Source organism: Carassius gibelio, chromosome B24, assembly GCF_023724105.1.
Source record: "Carassius gibelio isolate Cgi1373 ecotype wild population from Czech Republic chromosome B24, carGib1.2-hapl.c, whole genome shotgun sequence".
NCBI classification, from domain to species: domain Eukaryota; kingdom Metazoa; phylum Chordata; class Actinopteri; order Cypriniformes; family Cyprinidae; genus Carassius; species Carassius gibelio.
The window spans coordinates 13,068,324-13,092,141 of record NC_068419.1 but is presented as its reverse complement, the minus strand read 5'-3'; the positions used below and the strand labels follow the sequence as shown (position 1 = coordinate 13,092,141).

The following is a 23,818-nucleotide window of genomic DNA, read 5'->3' as shown; positions in this document are numbered from 1 at the left end:
ATCGCAGTCTCGTTTGTATTTGGCCAGTTTGGAGAAAACCTCACCAAACCTGACCAGCCAGCGTTTGCGTTCACGAGAACTTGTGCAAACGCTGATGGGTGACATGAATGCAGATGACTCCAGATCGGCGATGTGGTATTTGCTTTCCCAACAAGATCCATCGCACAACACTAAATTAATTTGTTGAATGCATAAACTGTATTTTCCTGAGCTCAAATCTAACAATCTAAAGGAAACGCTGTGTTTGAGTTAATTTGTTAATTACCGTAGCCTTAGACTTGCAACTATTACATTTATTACACTTATATACAAAACTTTGTATTATGCTTGCTATGTAGTTTGTGACGTCAAGTGCACTACCGATGTTGGCAGTAGAGAACCTTGGTAGCAAATGACCACCGCGGTGACACGGTTGTCACGGCAACCGTCAGAGCCCTAACCCCCAGAGGGAAGCCTATCTAGCCCTAGCTTTGCTTTGTCCTGTCCGAGCCTTGTGATGGTACGAAGACCGGACACAAAGCTTCAGGACTTCAGATCAGCTCTTTGTCTGTTACGAAGGCTGGAAGAAGGGGAATGACATCTCTAAGCAGAGGATGGCCCTCTGGATAGTGGATGCTATTACCCTGGCATATCAGGAACAGGCCGAAAGAAGTGTTGCATCCTCTTGGAAGCTGGCTCATAACAGATATTTGTAGAGTAGAGGGCTGGGCGACCCCCAACACATTCGCTAGATTCTATAGCCTTCGTGTGGAGCCAGTATCCTCCTGTGTTCTCACTTAAAATGAGTAGAGACGCCCGGTTTAGTGTCAGCTTGCCAAAACTGCTCCAGAGCGTCCATATTGTAGACCCTGTCAAGCTCCTCCATCCGCTCGGCATCCCACGTTTGGTGCCAGGCTCTCACTTGAGGAATCCGTGAGAAATGATAGAGGGCTGGGTTTCATGTGTATAGACCATATGTGTTTAGACCACGGTATTGACAGACTTTCTGCCATTTTATAAGAGAGTTTCAATCACCTCTCATTTTTGGTTGTACATATGTGAGTGCTTCCAAAACCTCTTTCAGGAAGGATGGGACTTCCGCATGTTCCTGTTCCAACTGGTATTGGTACGTTTTCCCAGTGGGTAGTACTACGACAACAGTGACCGGCCTTCTTGTTGCGAGCCCCGGCCTTCACCGAAAAGGGGGTGCAGGAGGCTCGCACAGGACACTGAAAGGCATTTTGGTAGGGATCCCAATTAGTCAGTCATTACTGAGGTGATGTCGAGAGTGACCAACTGAAAGGAAATGTCTCAGTTTCATATGTAACCTTCATTCCCTGAAGGAGGGAACGGAGAGGCCACATCCTGTTTTCAATGCTGCTGTACCACTACTGAGCTGGCGGGTCACCAGCTCGGCTCCTCAGTGAAAACCTGAGTATGCATTGCACCTGCTGCCTTGTTATACTTGCACTGCGATGCAAGCTGGATGCAATCATCGTGTGCCAACGTTTGGTTTACACTTGAAGTGGGTTGGTTTCTCTATGTTAGATCCCAATTTGTTTGTCATTACCGACGTGACGTCTCTGTTACCATTTTCAGGGAATGATGGTTACATAAGTAACTGAGATGTTCTAGGAAATAGCCAGCATGGAGGTTCCTAGACAGCCAATTTTCACCTTGGGCCATTTTACTGGTTGAAATTTTGACTAAATCTATTATAACAACTTGCATTGTTATGTATCATCAATGCTTAGAAAAGAACACAATGCTGCAGACAACAGGCCATTATCATTGTTTTTGATGTGAAGTTATGCAGTAGACATTTGGCAGGGTCTTCTGCGGGCGTGTTAAGGTCCAAAAGAAAAAAAAGGATGGCTCCACCTGCAAGTGCTCTTTAGAGTATTGGTGATGTTTATTTACAGGTGTACCGAAAGTCCAATAGTCCAAATGCAAAGAATCAATTAGTGAACAGTCCCAACAAAAAATAAATAAATCAAATAAATACAAAGTACCAAAGCAGCCCCAAAATGAATGAATGAATAAATCAAAGATGTATAAGTATCCAAATATATACAAATGTATCCACACTGTACAAAATGGTATTTTCTGCTTACTGCACCGCAGTAGCACGCTTGCTTTGACTTGGTGAACAAGCAACCAACTGGAGTCTGGATGAGGCTTATAAAGTCTAGACTCCGCCCCCCTTTTTGGGCATACTATTGAAAGGTATGTTTTACCTGGTGCATTGTCTTCTACATTAGTCTAATTCTCAATAATGTAACCTTGGAAAGAAACAAATGCAAACTGCATTAGATATAACCATAATAAAACCAACATCAATAACGCAATCTAACTCCTTTTGCAGGTTAGAACTCTGATACCCCCACATAAAGACAAAACATTGGTTCAGTGAAGAAGGTCTCTTCTTCACACATGACTTTTTAAAATTGTCAGGTAGCCGGTGTTTTGTATGCGTTTAGCCACGGTTAGCAATAGACACTTTTATCACTGGTAGCTCTTATAGAAGTTTTAGACCCTACTATGAAGTAAGAGCTAATTTAGTTCCTCCAAATGGATTTCCTAGAACTAAAACCATTCCTAGTTCCTGCTGTGCGAATACACCAAAAAGTGGGTACTTGCCCCAATAGTACTAGGAACAATGAAAAGGTTTGTCCAGTTTGAAAGCCCCCCCAAAACATAATTTAATTATTATAAAAGTAGTTTGTTTCGACTTGTGCGCTATTTTTTCAGTCTTCAGAATCTCTGCAATAACTTTGTGTGAAGAGAACAGACCAGAAGAACAGAATAGTTTATTTTTTAACTATTCTTTACTTACTTTCTTCCATGGAAAAAGAATTTCAGTGGAACATTCAAGCTGCTCTTTTCTTTACAGTGAAAGTGTTGAAGAGAGACTCATGCACTATTTTCTAAGCCTTCAGAAGATATACAATAGCATTGTGTGTGGAACTGATCAAATTAAAATTGAGATTTACTAAGATTCTTGATTTGAAAATCTTGACGGCTGTGATCACCATTCACTTTCATTGTATGAAAAAGAGCAGCTTAGTCATTCTACAGTATATATAGATTTTTTTTTAATCGCACATTTAAATGGCATATCCATGTTACAAAAATATATATTGCATCTACTTGCTATTTGAATGGTTTCTTTTTTTCATGGATTTTTAATGCTTTTGAGTGTTGGATTGGAAGAGTGTGTTAACTGAGAGGTCCATGTGGTTAGGGAAATGATATGTCCATCTGCTGGGAGAGAAATGAGTTAATCTGCCTGGTGAGAGATAACAGGACACCACATGGGTTTGGTACCTCCATTTTTATCAAGCTGTCAAAACCATCTTTTGTCATATGTGAATAACCTGTGCTTTTACTGTTACGCAATTTCACAAGGAAATTTGGACATATGAATGCATCAGTGTGAGAGCACAAAAAGATTATTGGCTATAATGACACAATATTTGCGTCCCTAATCAGTGAAAAAATGTTTTGAGGCAGCTCCAGCTGCTGATGTATCTGCCTCTAAGGCAGCCGGCCTTAAAACCTCCGTCTCATTCATCATTGTGGCATTCCCATTGTTGAGATGTTAGCCTGATATAGTGAATGTTCCCCCCTCCTCATCAGCTTCCCTCAGAAATACAAATTCAGCAGAATGCTGCTTTTTTTTTTCAATGAATAAATTGAGTGCATCACCATGTTGAAGGACGGTGTTTAGGTTGAAGAGTCAATGAGAGTGCGCGCTTTCCCTGAGAGGAAAATGGAAAATATTACAAAGATCTCTGCTGTGCAACAGCACACTCTTTACGAATTGTGCTGAATAGAGGACTTCGCCACCTGCGTAAGATGGCATATACAGCAAAAGATGTGTTTTTTTAATCAATCAGCATGCATATGAACAACCCACCGCACTGCTGCATGCAGTAATATACAGTTCATGCCATAAATCTAATAATTCACACTTGAAGAAAGGATATTACATTAATAAATCAGTAAGCAATGATGAATTGGTGACAGCTGATCATTAACAAACTGTATGTAATGTCCAGTATATTCATTTAACGGCTCATTATTTTGTGTACATTTTTAATATTTTTTATATAAAAGTCAAATGTTTAAATAAAATAAAATGTAAATCTAAGTATTCAATAATAAGTCATTACTATTATTTAAGTCATTAAGTAATAAAATAAAATATATACACCTTGGGGTCAGATTTTTTTTGTTTTTAATTACTACTTTTATTCAGCAAGGATGCATAAAATGTATAATTTAAAGTGAGGCATTTATAATGTTACAAAAGAAACCCTTTCCAGCATTGATAATAATAAGAAATATTTATTGAGCACCATATTTAGCATTTAGGTATGATTTCTATATAATCATTAATGAGAAATAATGCCTGGAAAGTGTTATGCTGATGCTAGTTCAGTCACAGCTCAGGTGAAAGATAGAAAACAGGGGCCAAACTGGCAGCGTACATTTGGTCACAAGATAAATTTGTAGTCAGGAGGTATGGATTTGCTGACTCACATTATATGAGTCATACTGTATGTTCTGGTAAAAATGGATCACCTCATTCCCCTGACATGTAGCACAATTAATAAATACTTCCTGTTACAAATAGCCTTATAGTACCTTTTTTTTTTTACCACCTTAGAGAAGGTGAAATAGTAATGTCACAATAATGCCTTTGAATTCAACTACAGTACTTGTCTGTCACAGAATTTGCCAAATTTTGGATAAGTAAATCAAAAGTAGGACTATACAGTCAAGAAATAAAACAAGAAATATCCTAATATGTCCCTTGCTGACAAAATCGCAACATATCGTATCGCAACCCTTGTATCGTGATACGTATCATATGGCCAGATTCTTGGAAATACACAGCCCCGAGCCCTACCGTTTATGAGTAAACATAAAGTGTACATGCTGATCCAATTTATTCAATTATTTAGAATCTTTCAAGTTTATTTTTTCCCCCTCAGAATTGTGTGATATAATCTCAGAATTGTGAGTTATAAAGTCAGAATAGTGGAATATAAACTCACAATTGCAAGAAATAAAGTCAGAAAAAAATGGCAAATGCGAGACTATCTTGCAATTTATTTTTTATTTTTTTCAGAATTGTGATATAAACTCGAAATTGCAACTTATAAAGTCCAGTTTTAAGGGGGAAAAATCTAGGTCCTCAGAATTTTAAGTTTATCTCACAGTTTTGACTCAAGTCACAATTGCTTGTTATAAAGTCAGAATTGCCAGATATAAACCCAGCATTCTAAGAAAAAAATATAACAATTGTGAGATATAAACTCACAATTCTGACTTTTTTTCTCGGAATTGCAATAAAAGGTAAATACAAGATAAAAAGTGGCAATTACCTTTTATTATTATTATTATTTATTTTATTTTATTTTTTGTGCGGGACAACAGGCTTCCATATTAAGGTGTTTTTATTTTCACGTTTTTTTCCTGTGTTGTAATTTAACACGCTGCAGTACTGTGAAGCTTTCAATTACACCACTATAGAAAGCTCCCCTTGTGTCATAATTATATCTAGCATAATTACTGTAACAGTGGACTGTGAGCAGAGAGCTCACTCTTTGTTTGACACATTCATTGACACACACAGGTTAATTCAGTTCCACACTTTCTCCAGGGACCAGATGCATAAACTTGCATAAACTGCCTCTGTTAAGACTGTTTGACCAACTAGTACTTACCAACAGGTAATGATACATATTTCTTAGATTCAAATTAGACCTATTTTACGTAACCAACTTTAAAATGTTATGTCCAGTCTTAAAGCAAAATAAAAAATAAAAAAATAGATTACTAACTTTTAAGACTAGTCTAAGAATTTTATGCCACTGTATGAACACTTGCACTAAGCACATTCTTGCTGAGCCAGTCAAGTCCGTATACAGTCTAAAAAATGCCCATCTTGGCATACCCCACCATCCCTGTAATCTGAAATCAATAGACAACAGACTCGATTTGTGTGCCTCCCTGCCAGACAGCACGTTCCCAGCAGCTCCAACCTAGCAGCGATGGTATAAAGAGGCTTTTCTGGAAGATTCAGACAAGGAGGAAGGCGAGAGCTTTTCTTATTATATATACATGCTCACACGCTGCCGTGTCGGGTCTTGGGAATGCTCTGGAGTGGTTTGATAAGCCTGATTGGTCCCATGTGTGTCCTTTTGACCAGCTGCACCTTGCTTTGCTACTGATTGGGACTCTTGTGTTCCCTGTCAAAGATTGTACTGTGTGTGTGTGTGTGTGTGTGTGTGTGTTTCCCTCAGCAAAAACATGAGTAGGCGTACTTTTGCAGAGAATTGTTATTTTTGTTACTCTTACAGCTGTGTATTCGTTAACTAGTGTTACTCATTTTTGTGCTGATAATGGCCATATTAGCTACATACTGATGATGTAAACAATCTATAAAGTTTTGCGATTAAAAGTGTAATCGCAAATTTATATGTAAAAAAATAAGTCTGTTTACATACAGTATATAACTGGTATTTTATGACCTCATATTAGTTAATTCAGTTGAATATCTGTACTTTTAACAACACATTTATTGCATCACACAACTATTTAAATTAACTGTGTAAATAAATAAATTAATACATTAAATCTAAAATATGTAAAACGTCTAGCCTGAAATTTGGATGATGCAAAGGGAAAAGTAATGGACATGTCAACTTCCCAATTTTAGACTTTTGAAAATGGAGGCTTTTGCTTAATACCTTTTCCTTTGCCTTCATTAGTTTGGCTCATTTACTTTGGCCTTTATAGTTTGTAATCACCTTGCGGAGACTGGCTGTCTGGTGATGGCAGGTTATGTGTGAGCCAATTGGGCTTAATGTAAATTAACTTTCAAAGCAGGAAAATTAGAGTTTACTGATGCATAAAAGTATGTACTGTAGTAGACAAAAAATAAATAAATAAATAAATCCCAGTCAAATCAATTTCATTCTTTTAAATTTACCATTTATCTGAAGAATGTCCACCATGTTTTTGTTGAAATAGAAAATAATATTTTGTACTTTTCTTTAGAAACATAAGCTCTGTGTATGTGTGTGTGTATTAGGATGACGAATCAGGTTTTTTAAAGTTAATGATAAATGGATGATCAAATACGCTGAACACAGAAGCGCAAACGTGTGTGACGCACTAGAACAGACCTCACTGATTCTCACATATCACGCACGTACATTTCTTCTTATGTTTGGTTTTAATGGCGGCTGAGAATGTACATCTTTTTCTTTTAATGGAAGTTGGCAAACCATGCATACCGACACCGACATGACAGCTTCCATTTCCGATGCAAAATCTTATATGAGGAGTGTATTAAAATTAATCACACAAAGAGATTTATTAATGTTTGCGCACATCAAATTACTGGTATTTGTGCCATTATTTAACAAGCAAAAAAAAAAAAATGTTTTAAGCTATTTTGTGTTTAAAAGGGCTGCATTTATAGTTATCTGGAGGAGGCACTGCAGAGAACACAGAGCGTATGGTAGAAGGGAGAGGATTGTTTTCCACACATACGTATCATATCACGAACATAACATCACTACTGTATTTTCCGGACTATAAGTCGCACTTTTTTTCATAGTTTGGCTGGTCCTTCGACTTATAGTCAGGTGCGACTTATTTATCAAAATTAATTTGACATGAACCAAGAGAAACGAACTAAGAGACATGAACCAAGAGAAAACATTACCGTCTACAGCCGCGAGAGGGCGCTCTATGCTGCTCAGTGCTCCCGTAGTCTACACTGAAGACATAGAGCGCCCTCTCGCGGCTGTAGATGGTAATGTTTTCTCTTGGTTCTAAGTTCTAAATAAATGCGACTTATAGTCCAGTGCAACTTATATATGTTTTTTTCCTCATCATGACGTATTTTTGGACTGTTGCGACTTATACTCAGGTGCGACTTATAGTCCGAAAAATACAGTAATTTGCGCTGCACTTGACAGATTGCGTTGGTCATTTTGAAAATTAGATGTTGTGTCTGTGTTCTTAAATGTGCACAGTGTCAATAAATCACCCATAGAAATTTCCACACCCATCGACGCTGTTTAGGAATTGTGTAGAAAAATGTTGGGCAATTTCAGTATTAGCCATAATAATGTATTCAGTTTGTAATGTTAGATCGGTTTCATTCTGTAACTAACAACTTAGCAGTCAGCAGCCAATACAGTACCACTGCTCATAAATATGTAATTCATATGCGAGGTTGTTTATATGTTGTAACTACGTTTAACAGCATAATGCACATATTTTTGGTGGTGCGTTGGTTGCAACTTAGTGCCCATTTATGCCACAGCTAGACTGAACTGATGCAACCAGCCCATGATGCAATGGCAGAGATGACATACTGTAAATACAGCAGTTACACTTGAATCTGTCTTTTTTTTTTCAGCTACATCTACCCGTCAGTGTGACTGAATAATATATTTGAATGTTTGTGAGGGATTAAAATTTTTCAAAGCATTAAAATAATGAAATTTGCACGATATATACAACAGTTATACAACAGCAAGCGCAATACTCTTACAATACTATGCTGTAGTTTTTCTAGAGCTGCCGTGTTAAGTTAGACTGGTGTGCCCGCCTTGCTTTAATGTCAAGCCAATGACAAATCGTCTGTGTCCCACCAGGTTAGATCAGTGTACTGCAGCCTTTTCTGCGAGTGTATGTACACATTTATGTGTGTGTGTGAGACAGCTGTGGTGTAACCCAGAGCCCCGGCGCAGCAGGAGCTGTCTTGCACACAACAAATATGCTTGTTTACCATCCCGGCAGATAATTCCTTTTTTTGTCCTACCCGACTGAAACCGAGCCAGAACTTTGAGCAACAGATCGGCAGTATAATGACCGTTTTTTTATAAATATAAAGACTGGCTTGTTTCAAGTGAGGCTACGAAAAGCTTGTTTGGTTTCTGTCATTTCATAGGAACTAATGAAGAAGAATGGAGAGGTTGTCACTTGTTTTCTTCTCTGGTCGTTGTTAGTTGGAGCCCCTGTGGTGGGAACTGATGGTGTTGGCCAACTGGCTGTTTGCAGTCAAAACTGGGGAGTCAAACACAGCGGCAGTTCTGTTGATGTTATTAGTTAGAATAAATGTAACACCATGCCAGTGTTTGAAAATAAATCAATACACATTTTCTGTGCATTTTACTCAATATGTTACTGTGACATATTATGTGAACTACCAGTAAAATGAATACAGTTTTGAATGAATGAATACTGTTTATATGAGTGTTCGTGCCACAATGCAGCTGCGCAAACATGGTAGCTTGATATAATAATACACATCTGATCATCTAATCGCTTGAATGTCCGAACCATAAAACAAATACAACTGACAAAGTTTACTTAAGACTCGAGGCTCACCGCTCATGCGCCATCAGTATGTGTTGAACCAACATTAACCTCCGTGTTTTGCTTTTATGCCACTCACTGGACGGGGCAGAGTCATGTGACTACACACGTGCTAGTATGCTTTTAATGGGGAAGTGTTAACAGGATTAAAAAAACTAAATAACCAACATGGGAAAATTATGTCGGTTAGAGGTTATGAATTTGATTACTTTTCGATTAATCGCCCAGCTCTACTTACGGGTTTGGAATGACATGAGGGTGAGTCATTAATGACATAATTTTCATTTTTGGGTGAACTATCCCTTTAACCAAGAAATGTGTGTGTGTGTGTGTGTGTGTGTGTTTAATACCTTACAAGAAAAACGTTTTTTTTTCTTTTTAGAAACTTGTAAATAATAAAACATTCATTGGACAAATTAGATACTAATATATTATTTTAATATTAATTATTTATATATTTATATCATCTCAAATTATAACAATCTATAAACAATAATATTGAATTTCCTGAAAGCTGCAGTAGGGAACTTTTGACGCTTTAGCGGTTAATAAACAGAACTGCTTGCGTCTTGCAGAAGAACATCGTAGCCGGAACTACTTCTCTCTGTTTATGTCTATGAAGAATCACAAAGGTACTGGGTTACTCCGCCGCGGTACCCCCGAAGCAATCGAAAATAGTCCGGATATAAACATTTATTAGAAGTGCACCCTAGTGATTCAGGACAAGCTAAAAACACGGTTTGGAAAATGGATTCATGGTGTACTCGCTTATTATATACATTTTTCTACATTTTGAACACAAACGAAGTTACGGACCGCAGCTCTGATTGGTTGATTTCTTACAGGGTGCGGTCAGTAACTGCAAATGGCAATAGGAGCACTGGGAGGAGCCAGAGGAGCTTGATTTTTTTCACAGATTATCTGTCTCATATTCTACTGTCAGGACATAATGACAGGTTTAACAAATATGTAAAAAATATATATTTACAAAAGTTACCTACTGCAGCTTGAAGTTCACAAAATTAATTTTTGTGCCCACATTTTTTCATGTCCTGTTGTTGTACATGTCTGTTGAAATGAATAATGCATTCATAATGTAGACTGCGGTCACATTGTCTGGTGTTTCATTATAGTTTGACTCTCAGTATTTGCTAAAGACACAGTTCCCTGGCTGCGCAGGTACACTGTATTGCCTTTGTTATAAGAAAGTGATACAGCTTGTAGGCTCCAGACATTGCAAATATTGTGAGAGTGTCCATGTGTGTATGTGTGTGTGCGTGTTCATCCAAGTGCTGTTTATCTGGCCGTTGCTTCATTTCCTCCATCCTGTAGCGCTCACTGCCAGCTCAGATCATCTGTGGCGCGGTACCCTGACTGCAATTTCCTAAGGTGATGGAAACACACATGTGGATGGTGTCTGTTGGCTGGGGCCACAGAGGCATAACATGTTTACCGAGCATGCAGGACAAGTGGCGCTCCGACTGCCCTTGGGTTCATACAGGCTCCCACAAATCCGCTTACATCAAAAGTGTGACATCTGGATGAGAGGACACCTTCTGTGCCGCCTGAATCACGTAGCAGAGCAGGAGCGCTCGGTTCTGCCACATTCAACCCTCCCCCAAACACACCTGCCTGGAATTTTCAGGAAAACACGAGGGGGATCAGATTTGATCTTCACTAGTTCACACAATTAAAGATGCAATTAAAAAAGACATGTCAGTGATGTTTTAATGACTGCTAAGCAAAGCATTATGTGTGGACAAGTAAGGTCAAGGTCTCAGAAATGCATTCCAACAAGTTATAAATAGTACAAATTGTGCATGTATAAAAATGAAACTTTTGCACACTCATGTATATTTGTTTGCACTGTGTATTGGCACAAAGCAAAGTGTGACTGACTGCTTCTATTACACACAGGACTGTACTCTAGTGGTAGGAAAGTAAATGCTGTTATATTAGCTATTGGGGCACATTACCACCTTTAAGTCTGTACTGTACATTTAAAGTTGGGATAAAACGGAAGTTGCAGTAGATCTTTACAGATTAACAGATATGTAAGGGTGGGTTGTTAGAGTCAGCTGTAAAAAAATTAAAAAAAATATATAAATGATTAATAATACATCAAATAAAAATGATAAAGCTTTGATCATACAACAAGCATTTAAATATCATTGTAAGACATTGTTGGTAGATATAGAGTGACAACAGATATTTATATGCATTTTTTTTTTTTTTTTTGTAAGGAGTCGGCTTATAAAGATCTCAATGATTTAAATGGCCTTTTTTAAAATTTCATCTGACTTTAATTAATTTGTCAGGCTTTACTATTTAATTTGTCAGGCTTTACTGCATCCGTGGATGAGTTGATCCCAGCAATATCTATTAGATTAATTTACTAATAGACAAAATTATTATACATTGTTAATAGATAAAATGAGACCGTTTACAAGACATTATGTGGTGATATGTGAAAAGCATAAATATACTGGAAAAAGTATGCACCTTTGGCATTCTATTCTCAAAACACTATGATTTGGGACGCACTAATTATTATTAAGGACGGATAGTATGCGAATTGGGGACAGATAACTGGCGCAGGATTCATGCACCAAAATACATTGGTTTTTCCCAAAAAAAAGAAGAAGAAAAGAAACACTTTACCCAAACTAACCCACCCACCTGTAACAAGTTACAGTCTTCCATGAAATACCAGAAGCGACTCGGCTGGATCCTAAATAAGGTCTGTGTCATTCAACTCGGTGAGCTTGTATTTGTTTGAGGCAGTGCTCTATATATGGGCTTGGGATTGTTAAGAAACAAGTTTTGTGTGCTTCGCCTACTTAGAGAGCAAGTATCCTCGTTTCACCCTGGATATTCTACTTCTCCTCATCCATAATTGATCACACAATCACCTCTAGAAAATCGAGTTGAGCCATCTTCCTCTCCTGTGAGCGTGCCAAACACTGATAGCTGGAGAGTTGCCAAGATCTTTTCTCCGTCTTGTTTGAGGAACGGTGTGATATTAATGCACAGGCGATCAATGCTGCATTCAAAAGCGCAAGCTAATCGATGCGCAGGGATGTGTTTTGCCGTACACTTCTATTATCTTTACTCAAATGTCTTTTGGAATCGGTGCCGTGTCGATAACACGCTTTATGATCTCTTTGGCTTTTTCAAGGTACGAGTTTGACTATGACGCTCATTCCACGAGCGCAGACGTTTCAAAGCTTCTTTTCCGAGCAGACGGAGGAGGAACGGAAGCAGGAGGAGCAAGCGACGGCGGCCTCTAGCGGCTGCGACAGGGACTGCAGCAGCTCGCCGCTCCGCTGATGAAAAGCCACGACTCACGGACATTCCAAAGCTTTAGCAAGCTCATAATAGACACATGTACAGTATGAACTCTCTCTCTATATGTATGTATATGTATGACTTAATAATTATTTGTAGAACAGTGTGTATACTAAAAACTCTAGGAGCCTCTTTTTGTACGTCGAAAAGAAAAGGGAAAAAAAAATGGCAAAAAGTTGTAAAATAATCTTTATTTTCCTTGTGTGGTTTAAGACAAATGGACTTTCTGGAGTTATTTTTCAGATTTACTGTACATATGAATGCGCTGCAGCGCTGAACACCACAAGTTTCCTGCATTTTTGTCTGTCGTCGTGACGCACTTAGATTCTGTCAAACAAGAGTCTATCTGTTTGTGATTTAGCACCCTGCACTTTTACATTAGAGCTTGTTTTGCACTTTTGTCATTTGCTTTGGGTTTTAATATGTGCAGCCATGTTGTCTGTAGATACAAGCAGTGTGGGAAATGGGGAAAAATGTACACTTTTAAAGGAATAGTTCACCCAAAAATGGATTTTCTGTTCACTTTCCAAACTGGTATGACTTGCTTGTTTAAATAATGAACAAATCACAGATATTTTCAATGAATCAGTGGATCTAGTTCACAAAAACAGTCTGAATGATTAATTTACTTCTAGGCCTAAGTATGTTCAGAGGTTCCATTGAACTCTATTGGTAATGATGCGACTATAGTTGCTTTGGGAAACACATCCCAGGATGTCTGAAATATGAAAAGCAATTTTATTAGAATTTTTGGACGAACTATTCCAACTCATCTTTTCCCCCTTATATTATATGAAACTAATTTCTGAAATGTGTCTACACACTGGACGAGAGGTTCGGTTATCCTGAATCTTCTCACTCTGCAGAAGAAGTGCCTTCAGACTCTTCTAGCCCGAGACTCTGGCTAGAACGCTGATTAAATTAGCATCCTGCTAGTCATCCAACATGTTTATAACTGAATTACGTTTATACGTTGACACTGCATTTGTCTAAAAGCAGAACAAAATATCTATTCTCTCCCTGCAGGGAAATCCTTTTCCAATAACTCTACTGAATGGGTCCTAAAGGTTCATATGGTCTTGACAGTGGATGATAGAAGTGTGCACAGAAACAATAACGCATTCGGTGCGACAATCAATTCAGATGTACTCTACCATGAAGTACCTTTAAATGACTGTTGATGTTTGGTCTAATTGTGCTAGAAAAACCTGTTACAACCTGAATAACACCACAAATGATCATGTCATGACTCATGATGGGGAGCTAAAGGTTTGAGAAGCGCATGAAGACCCCCCTCCATTTTTTCCCATCTGTAATTATTTACTCAGAATTCATTCTAGTCAGCGTTTAGTAGCACTTGAATGTGAATTAACCTGCTTTATTGCAGTGTGCATTGTTCTTCATTAAAAATGTCTTTAAAAAGGGAATGCCCTTTTCTAAAACACTGTTTTAATCCATGGTAATCCAAAGTTTCGAACATTACTTGTAAATTCCCTTTGGAGCTTTTTCAGGAATCGTTTCTTGTATAATGTCTTTCTGGGTTATGTTTTTGGCATTTACACAGGTTTCAGTTTGCGCGTGTACGCTTATTTGTAATTGTATGTTGTTTTTTTAAATCCAGGTTTTATTTTATGGCATTAAGTAGAATTTTGTCCTGTGTGGATATGTCAATGTTTACTGAGTAAAATAAACTGAATGGACTTTACATAAACCCCCGAGTACAGTATATGCATCTGTGACAAAGAAACAATTCACAGAAAATGAATGTATATATGTATATAATATATTCCAAGGCAGATTATTTGATCAAAAATACAGTAAAACAGTAATATTGTTAAATATTAAAATTTTTATATATTTCAAATGCAATTTATTCCTGTGATGGCAAAGCTGAACTTTCAGCATCATTATTGCAGTCTTCAGTGACACATGAGCCTTCAGAAATCATTTTAATTGGCTGATTTAAACATATAAGGGAATAACAATATGAAAACTATCTGAATGTTGAAAACAGTTGCGCTGCTTAAATATTTTTTGTCGACTGAATATTGAAATTGAATATTTCCACAAAATTTGCACTTTCGGGATGATTAGAAAGCTCAAAAGAGCAGCATTTATTTTTAAAATAGAAATGATTTGTAACACGCATAGCTACATGTAGCATCAATGATAATAATTATAATATTCAATAACATTTTTATGTTATGTTCATTTGGTGCTTAAACTGCAATATGTAACTTTTGGTTAAATGAACAAAAATTGGTTATTGGCACATACATAAGACAGAACTGTGTTCTGGTCAAAGCTGTCTTCTTTCCTCAATTTGCCACGGTAAACTTATAATAATGATTTAGAATTAAAGGTGTAGGGTCAGATTTTTTTGGAAACTGGCGGTAATAAAACAGTTACTATAAATCCTGTTTGTGGAGCTTTGTAGAGTGTTCTCAGAACTGTTGCTTAGAATATAAGCATGTCATCCCGATGCTTTAAATCAGTAAAGATCTAAGTGGCAATCATCGTTGACAAAGGCGGAAGCATCTCAAACTGTGGAGAGTCTGCAAAAGACAGCGTCAAGTATGTGCTAACACGAGAGTAAATATCGGCATGGCTTTCGAGAAATGGTGACAACTGGCAAAATCTGAAGGGTTAAAAGACCTTTCCCTGCTGAACAGGTAAGAAGACTCAGTGGCTCAGTAGCTAACCATCATTTGAGCACTTGTTTGCTTGCGTAAACAACGTAAACGGCGTACTCGCAAACGGTGCTGCTTACACAGAACATAGTTTACGTATATGATATTCTCCAAAATGGTGCTATGTGCTGACTCGGAGGAGAAAAATTGTTGAAAGAAGTTATTTTTGTTTTCTTTGTGCACAAAGCTTTGTAAAATAATAGTGGGACCACTGACGTCACATTTTAACGATCTCATGTTTCTTGATCATGTTAGGATCCCTGCTGTCTATGCAGGGTCAGAGAGCTCCTGGAATGTTTCAAATTATTTTAATCTGTGTTCCGAGGATGAACGATGGTCTTATGGGCTTGGAACAACATGATGGTGAGTAATTAACGACAAAATGTTTGGGTGTACTATCCCTTTAAGAAAGTTTACAATAACCACATTCAATTGAAGTATAAATCTTTTGTAATATAAATGTATTTAATGTCATTGGATCCCAAACTTTAGATGTGTTTTTTTAACCTTTAAGAGTTGTTCATGTTACTTAAAGGCGTCATCAGATATGACAGACACTTTTACATGTTGTTTGAACTGCAATCTGTGTTGGCAATGTGTTTACACAACCACCCTAAATTAATAAAGATATGCCCTCTTTTTTTTTTTCTTCAGGTCATTTTTTTTTATTATTATTTTTTTATCTTAAGTCAAGTAATTTCCCCTTTCTCATATTAAGCCTCCCACAATTGTTGATTGACACTGGCTTCTTACTTTATAGCCGTCCTGAGTGAGCTGTCATCAGTCCGCCATTGTATCATCGCTGGAGCAGATGTCGGCAAAAATGGACGTGGACTAAACATGGACTAAAACGTCTTACTGGAAATTTGAGCTATTTTTGAAATTTTAACCAAAGTATGTCATAGACTTTTAAGACACTAAAGAATCATTCTAAACATGTGGAAAATGGGCATCCGATGTCCCCTTTAAATGAGTATAAAAAAGAAAAAAGTCAACATTAAATGTCATTCTTTTTTTTCTTTTTTTATATGAGTCTTAAAGAACATACATCAACAACATCATACAGGCATAATACAGTGTCTTGAGACCAAATCCTATCAAGCCTAATTTTTGATTTGTAGATGCATCAAAATGTGATTCCTTTTATTCCTGCACATGTTAAGTGCTTTTTGCTCAAACATCACATCTGAACTCTCGAATGATCTTTAATCATTTAAAGTCATATCTCACAAACAAATCATATTCCGCCTGTAAGCTGAACATTGTCAGTTCACTTATCCTAGTTCAAGACATCCTCCTTTCTCATTTTCATTCGTGAGGCTGGTACTTCCATTTCTGCGGAGAGAAAGCATTCGGACTCAAACTGAGACAAGAGACAAGGATGTGATCTTGAGAAGATTCATCCACTCAAAAGCCCTCTGAGGTCCAATCATTTGATAATTAGAGTCGCTCAAAGTAAAGTGTCGCTTCGGCATCTGCTCACAGTGACCATGCTTGGCTTATATCTGGCTTTGATACATTCCAGAAAGCTTCTTAAGAAGATTACCTGTCAAACCGACTTCACCGAGGAGCAGAGGACATTTTCCCAAAGTGGTCATGAGCAGCCAACATCCAGCACCATTATGCAAAGAAATGTCATGTAATCTGGGTTCAGGGCTAGGCTGGAATGGTTAATGTAATGATGAAGATGACGATGTTGCTGGTAGTAGTGGTTCATAAAATGACAAATTATATGCATGGCTCCATTAATCTTCTGCATTAGTGATTTCCCCTCTGATCCATCCATTAGTATTCAGGTGCAAAAGCATTTCTTGGCACTGATTTGTGTTTTATGATTTCCAGCTAGTTCCAATTTTTCAATTTGAGCTCTACAGAATGGGACTATATCTCATCTCTTTTGTTTGTGTTTTTCATGAGCTCTCACTATGTGAAAGTTTACGTATATATCTTTATCTCCTGCCCCACTTCTGGTCCCTTTTTTCATCCTGTCATAGACACAGCCATGGTCATATGTGTTACGCTGTTATAGAGAGAAAACATTCAGAGTGAGTTGTGAATGGAAAATGAGCATTAGACGTACTGCACAACATTAGTGTTAAGGGACTTTCATTAGTAGCAGTTACGCAGACATGACAACACTGTTCAATGCAATATAAGAAATATTATATCAGAAAATATAAAATGCTGAATTTCTCTAAAGTATATTGTGTGAAGTAGAAATGGATTCAGGAGAGAGATATTGGAATGGATGTGTGTGGTATATTTGCTTTGTGTTTTTGAAGTGGATATATGGAATATAGATACAATTCTTGTTACTGATTTATCATATTAATCCCAACAATTAAATATGGCTGGAATATTCAGCAGGCTGAATTTTATGAAATATGTCCAGGTCATTTTCAGTGTTACTTATAATTAAGTAAAACACACACACACACAGACACACACACATATATATATATATATATATAAAACAAAAAAACAACAAAACATTTTTTATAAATGTGTCAATAAAATAAATATACAAATGAATTCATAAAATATAAATGTGAGATGGAAAATTGTAATTGAAATTAAATAAGTTGAAGTACTAAAATAACTTACTAGAACTGAAATTACAGTAAATCAAAGCTAAATACAAGTTTTTATACTATTATATTTAATTTATACTTGTGTGAAATAAAACAATACATACACACACACACACACACACACACACACATACATATATATATATATATATATATATATATATATATATATATATAAAAATATGATATCTAAATATATTAAATATATTTAAATATGTTTAAATGTATTTCATGAATACAAATAAGAAAAGTATTATTAGAATATGACAATAGTGTTAATATAGTAAAATATTGATGTTTAAAAATAATTGTTATAAATTGCATAATTGTAGTAAATACTTATTAATATTTAATTGTAGTATTTAATGTACTGGCTTAAACTTTTTGTTTATAATAAATTCAATTTCAGCATGCCCAGATTATTAATTACCCTCTTATTATAGTATTAAAAAGATAGTTTTTAATCACACTACCATTTTGGAGGAGTAATGAAGTAAAGCAAGCAAAGTTAGTCACAGTGCATCATAAAAACCATATTTCGACCATATTTCTGTGGTGAAATATGGTCGAGGACATTCCACAAGGCAACAATACATGCTCAGCTGTGCAGAGCAAAACTGACTGATGTATTTACCTGTCTTTTGGCAGGGTGCAGTTTGATTCTGTAGTCCTCTTTCTTCCTTTTCATCCTGTGAAAACCAGTTTAGAAACTGAGTGACGGTTTACTCTATGTGACAGACATTAGAGGTCGCTTAATCATTTTATTAAGGAGCAGGAAAGCCAACACTGCAGTATAGAGATAACCTCGCTTCACTGCAAAATAACAAACTGCACACTCAGTATAAAACTTAGTGAGGCTGGCAGCGAGTGTGTTGGACATATGGTGAAGACGAGGAGGGGATGGGATTTCACAGCCAATTATCTGAGAGACCTTTTAACAGACAAACCAGATGCTTATTACTTCATACCTAATGAAAGCTATGGGAAATGCATTGTCCTTCAAACATCAATCCAAATTCAGTCACAAGAAGCACAGAACCCTGTCTGCGATGTTATACTAGCAATTAATCCGTCCATACTTCCTGTTCTAAGTTATGTTAACCCTCATGATTTCCACATAAAAACTGGGAATTAATGCAGGAAATGATGCTTTTTGCTGTTTATCACCTGCTCAAGCACATCTATACTCAAGTACTCAAGAAGATTTGAACCTCAAGGCCCAGTAGTGCACAACAGTTGTTTCTATTGTGCTGTGCCAATTTCGTTTGAGTTGTGCCACTTTTGCTGTGTTGTGTGACTTGTATCTGTTGTATTGTACCAATTTCACTGTGTTGAGGCTGGTTTCCATTGTGTTGTGCCAGTTTCGTTGTGCTGCGGCTTGTTTCTGTTGCACCAATTTCACTGTGTTGCGACTTGTTTCTGTTGTGTTGTGCCAATTTTGTTGTGTTGCGGCTGGTTTCCATTGTTCCATTTCCAATTTCCAACCCTCTATGGACACCTTGGCAATTGAATCTCCAGACTGATTTACTATACATGACTTGACATGTAAATGACTTGCACTTAACGCTTCATTCACGTCTGGTGTGAACGCACCTTAAGACTCTCTCTGCTCTCACCAAAGCGACGGCAAGTTTCGCACTTCACACTAGAGTTCACACTAGATGCGCTCAGTCAGTGACAGTGTTCGGAGAGTTCAAATACTTCTGTGCTAAACTTATACGTCTCCAACTCACACACTGGCGAGTAAAATCTGAGAATTTATTAGTCATTGCCTAATATTAGACATCATTTAGTCACCCAGAGTGAAGATTTAGTCACATATGCGAGTGATATAAGCCCTGTTCACACCAAGGATGATAACTATAAAGATAAAGATATTAGTATCCACACCAGTGAACAATATTGTTTGTTTATTCTAAGTGCACACGCATCTGCCGCTTTAAATTCACGAGCTCGTTATAGCAGGATGGATTCTGATTGGCTGTCAGTGTGTATAGTACATCAACTGGAAAACGTTTTTTTTCTGAAAGTGATTTCAACTATGTATATAGTTTCTCTGTGCCTTTAACGTTAGTTGTGGTGTGGCCTCTGCTATTGTTTAATTTTGAGAACGTTATCTTTTTCGTTGTCTTTATGGCTATCATCCTTGATGTGAACAGCCTTTATTTGCAATTTAATCAGGCTGAATTTTCGTTGTGTTGCGACTTGTTTCTGTTGTGTTGTAACGTTACCCCTTTTGTTGTGTTGCTTCTGGTTTCTGATGTGTTATGCTAATTTTGCTGTTGGGGCTTGTTTCTGTTGTATTGCGACTTGTTTTCATTTTGTTGTGCAATTTTTTTGGTGTTTCGTTGTGTCTGACTTGTGTGGTGTGCTAAGTTCGCTGTTGTGGCTTTTTTCCATAGTGTTGTGCTAATTTCGATGTGTTGTGCACTTCTGGGCCACTGTAAAAAAAAAAAAAAAAAAATATATATATATATATATATATATATATATATATGTGTGTGTATATATATATATGTGTGTGTATATATATATATATATATAAATCTGCTGGGCTTTGCCGAATAATACGGTAATATGACACACCTGTTCAGCCACGTCAGTAATAAAATCATCAGCAGAGCGACACCAACCAGCCCTCCTCCAATATACACATAAAGCATGTGATGAAAACCCCTAAAATCTGAAAAAAAGGGATAAACAGCATTAAGCCTAAGTAATGTCATTTAAATGATGTTGGTCATACTGTAGGTTCATAAAAAAATTAAATAAATAATAATAATTTGTATCAAAGGTACAGTTATATTTACCCTGGACCTGTCCATTATTCCAAGCATAATGACAAAAATAAAAATAAAAAAACACTGTTTAAAATTGTTTGATTTCTGTGCGAGTGGTGCCTCATAAATTGTTACACTGCTGACAATGATCACTTGTTTTGGTCACAAAAGGCGAAAAAACAATTGCGTAAAAATTGTTGTATTTGCAAAGGAGGTAAAAAATGTTTATAACATGATATTACATGACATTAACACTTTTCACAACTTGACGACACGACTTGACTTTCTCGACAATTTCCTATTTTGTGTATAGAAAAAAAAATTGTAAAAGTAAATTTTACTATGGCAATGGTTCCCAACCAAGGATCCGGGGTCCACTAGGGGGCATCAATGGCTTGTTCTTGTTTTTAATAAGAGGCCAATCAAGCTAAAACAAGTCAAAATTCAAATATTACTTATTTTAATTCACCCCTCCCCCCAAATAATTTTTGGGATATGTGAAGGAAAGAACATGTGAATCAGAGATGTACAAACTAGGATCTGTGGGCCAAAGTTGGTCAGTGATGACCTTTGATTTGGCCCACCAGATAACAAGAAGCGGAAAATAGCAACAAAAATCATGCCATGCATAATGTTTTTTTGCTCGTTTGTAGAGAACAGTTTGGGCGCCTCTGCTGGAAATAAACAGATAGTTCAGCCCTTGTCCTACCTTGAGCAGGTAGAGTGGTCAGCAAGATTGTGGTGGACCGGACACCGGCGTTTGTGCTGTAGTTGCAGCGGTAGAGTCCTCCATCTTCTTTGACAATGTTGGTGATGTGCAGACTGACCTCCATAGCATCACTGCAGTTCAGTAGTCCTCTACTGTTGAACTCAGTCAGCTCCACACTACCTCCTAGCATCTGACATGTTGCTATAATATTACTACCGCCCACCTCAGTGTCCAGTTTCTCAATGCTTACTTGATAAACTTCACTGCTATGGACAAGGTCACACATAATGGTAAGGTTGTCGTTCTCTGCGGCCACCAAATTAGTGTCCGGGTGCATTGAGAAGGTGGTGGTGATTGCTAGACAAAAAAATAAATAAATAAAAAGGATTATAAGTCTATATGATATAGAATAGGAGTATGCAATTCATACTGTACACTTTGGAATCACAATTCAGGGTTAAACCTATTGGGTCACTATGTTTTTATCTGTAATGTTGGAAAATGTAACATGGTGAAATATAATTCACCTGCTTTTTCGACAAATGTGTCTTTGGTCCATGAACCCTGAGGATAAGCCTGCAGAGAGCAACGATACTGGCCGATGTCGCCCTCAGTGACATTCATTATGGAAATGCTGCCATCCATCGCGCTGGACTTCAGAAACGTCACTCTGCCGTCATATGATAGCTCATAGTTGGAGCCATACTGAGGATGATAAACAGCTAGAGGTTGTGAAAGAGACTTTTTAGTCCAAGTGACCATAATGAGCTTGCCAATCCACGGACACAGGCAGTCCAATACCATTCCTTCCTGCAGTGTGACTTTTGATTCTGGGGCTTTCATCTGAAAGGAGCCTAGAACATTATGAAAGTGTGGGGAATCAGACAAAATCATCTAAATATACACTATTTCAAGTCAACAGACACTGGCAGAGATTGTCAGGGTTGACGTACACCTTCTGACCAACATTTCTTTTTTTTCTGGGCATTTGCAATTGCTGGATTGAAAAAATAATTATTTAATATTTTTAACAAAAAAATTTATGAAGTGTTTTAGAAGTACTCTACCAATCAAAAATGTGGGGTCCGTAAAAAAAAAAGGTTTTTGAAAGAGGTCTCAAACAAGGTTGCATTTATTTTAACAAAGATACACAATGATTCACAATATTACCACCTAACTGGTAATATTGTGAAATATTACAATAAAAAAAAGCTGCTCAGGAATCGTTTTTTTTTTTTCAATCAGTCTTTAAAAGTTGTTCTAAATTTTTGTTTTGTGGAAACCATGATATTATTTTTTGTAATCGCTAAGCAGATACACATTCTGATTTGTATCAATTAAAATGACTATTCCATGACAAACATTATTTAAAATATTAAATATATTTCCAGGATTTATTCATTTTACCGAAATAAAGGAAAGGCATGAGTGCCAAAATACAATCACTGGTGTGGCTTCTCTGTAACCATGTACATTGTTAATTGAAACTGCAGCAGAATAGCCTTATAAAGCTAAACTTCAATGGTTATTAAATTGTATTTTGCTCCCGTATAGAACTAAACTAACAAAAACATGCAACCAACAACCACAAGTACAAACCAAAGTTACTTTCAATGTAACCACATATTCTCATTCCTTTTTGAAAGGATTATGACAAATCAAAAATCAGTCATTTCGGACTATTTTTTCTTTAAAATGTATAGGATAAAACTGATTTATATTCACCCTATCATCCCTGAGAGTTAATTCAATTCATAATTAAACAGGAACAATGTTTGTCATGCTAAAGAACCGCCATTCATGCTTACATCCTTTGATATATACATAAATTAAGATCAAACAACAGGCTATAGTTTTTCTTTTTTTTTAAGCAACAGTTTCTACCTTTGCTAAAAAAAATTACCTTTTAGAAAACAGAGCTGCATCATGAGTACCAAGAAGTACCAGTAATCCTTTTGTACTGCCACCATCTTGCTCCTCTGAGACAGAATGAATACAGCATTGACGAGGACTGAGGCGACCACAGCACTTTCTGTGTTCAGCTGCAAGTCTCTGCAATCACTTCCTCAACCAGCAGATAAACACTGTTAGAGACCAACGAGAATTCTACCCCACACAGTTTTTTTTTTAGTTTTTTTCACCTGAAACTGAAAGAGCAGGCTTGAAACCAATTTCTGAATTCCCCTATGATAAAATAAAAAGAATACAAAGGAAAGGAAAAATCATTATCTTATGTTATTCATCCAGAAAGTGATAGTACACCCAAAAATACAGTTTTTTTTTTTGTTTTTTGTTTTTTACAGTGTGTGTGAA

General features: G+C 36.8%; 2 protein-coding genes across 5 annotated transcripts in view; one reads left to right on the top strand and one right to left on the bottom strand.

The window, feature by feature from the left end:
• LOC128013632 (docking protein 6) overlaps positions 1-13,714 on the top strand; it is a 111,963-nt gene extending 98,249 nt beyond the window's left edge. Inside the window, exon 8 of one of the 3 annotated variants that reach the window (XM_052596745.1) lies at positions 12,566-13,714. In XM_052596745.1, the coding sequence (XP_052452705.1) occupies positions 12,566-12,717 (152 nt within the window). In that variant the 3' untranslated portion in view covers positions 12,718-13,714. Of the gene's footprint in view, positions 1-8,959; positions 9,171-10,719; positions 11,458-12,565 lie in introns of those variants that run through there. The other 2 variants (XM_052596747.1, XM_052596746.1) reach the window with 2 other exon arrangements.
• Positions 13,715-15,752: 2,038 nt separating this feature from the next.
• Positions 15,753-23,722, bottom strand: LOC128013631 (CD226 antigen). 2 transcript variants are annotated; one of them, XM_052596744.1, is made up of 6 exons: positions 23,409-23,722; positions 22,033-22,359; positions 21,506-21,862; positions 20,603-20,699; positions 18,651-18,705; positions 15,753-16,760 (listed from the first exon to the last, which is right to left on the bottom strand). In XM_052596744.1, exons 1-6 carry the CDS (start codon positions 23,473-23,475, stop codon positions 16,734-16,736), a joined length of 930 nt encoding a protein of 309 aa, XP_052452704.1. In that variant the 5' UTR covers positions 23,476-23,722; the 3' UTR covers positions 15,753-16,733. The 2 variants fall into 2 exon arrangements, with proteins under 2 accessions (XP_052452704.1, XP_052452703.1); XM_052596743.1 differs by having other exon boundaries at positions 16,124-17,445.
• Positions 23,723-23,818: the final 96 nt, after the last annotated feature.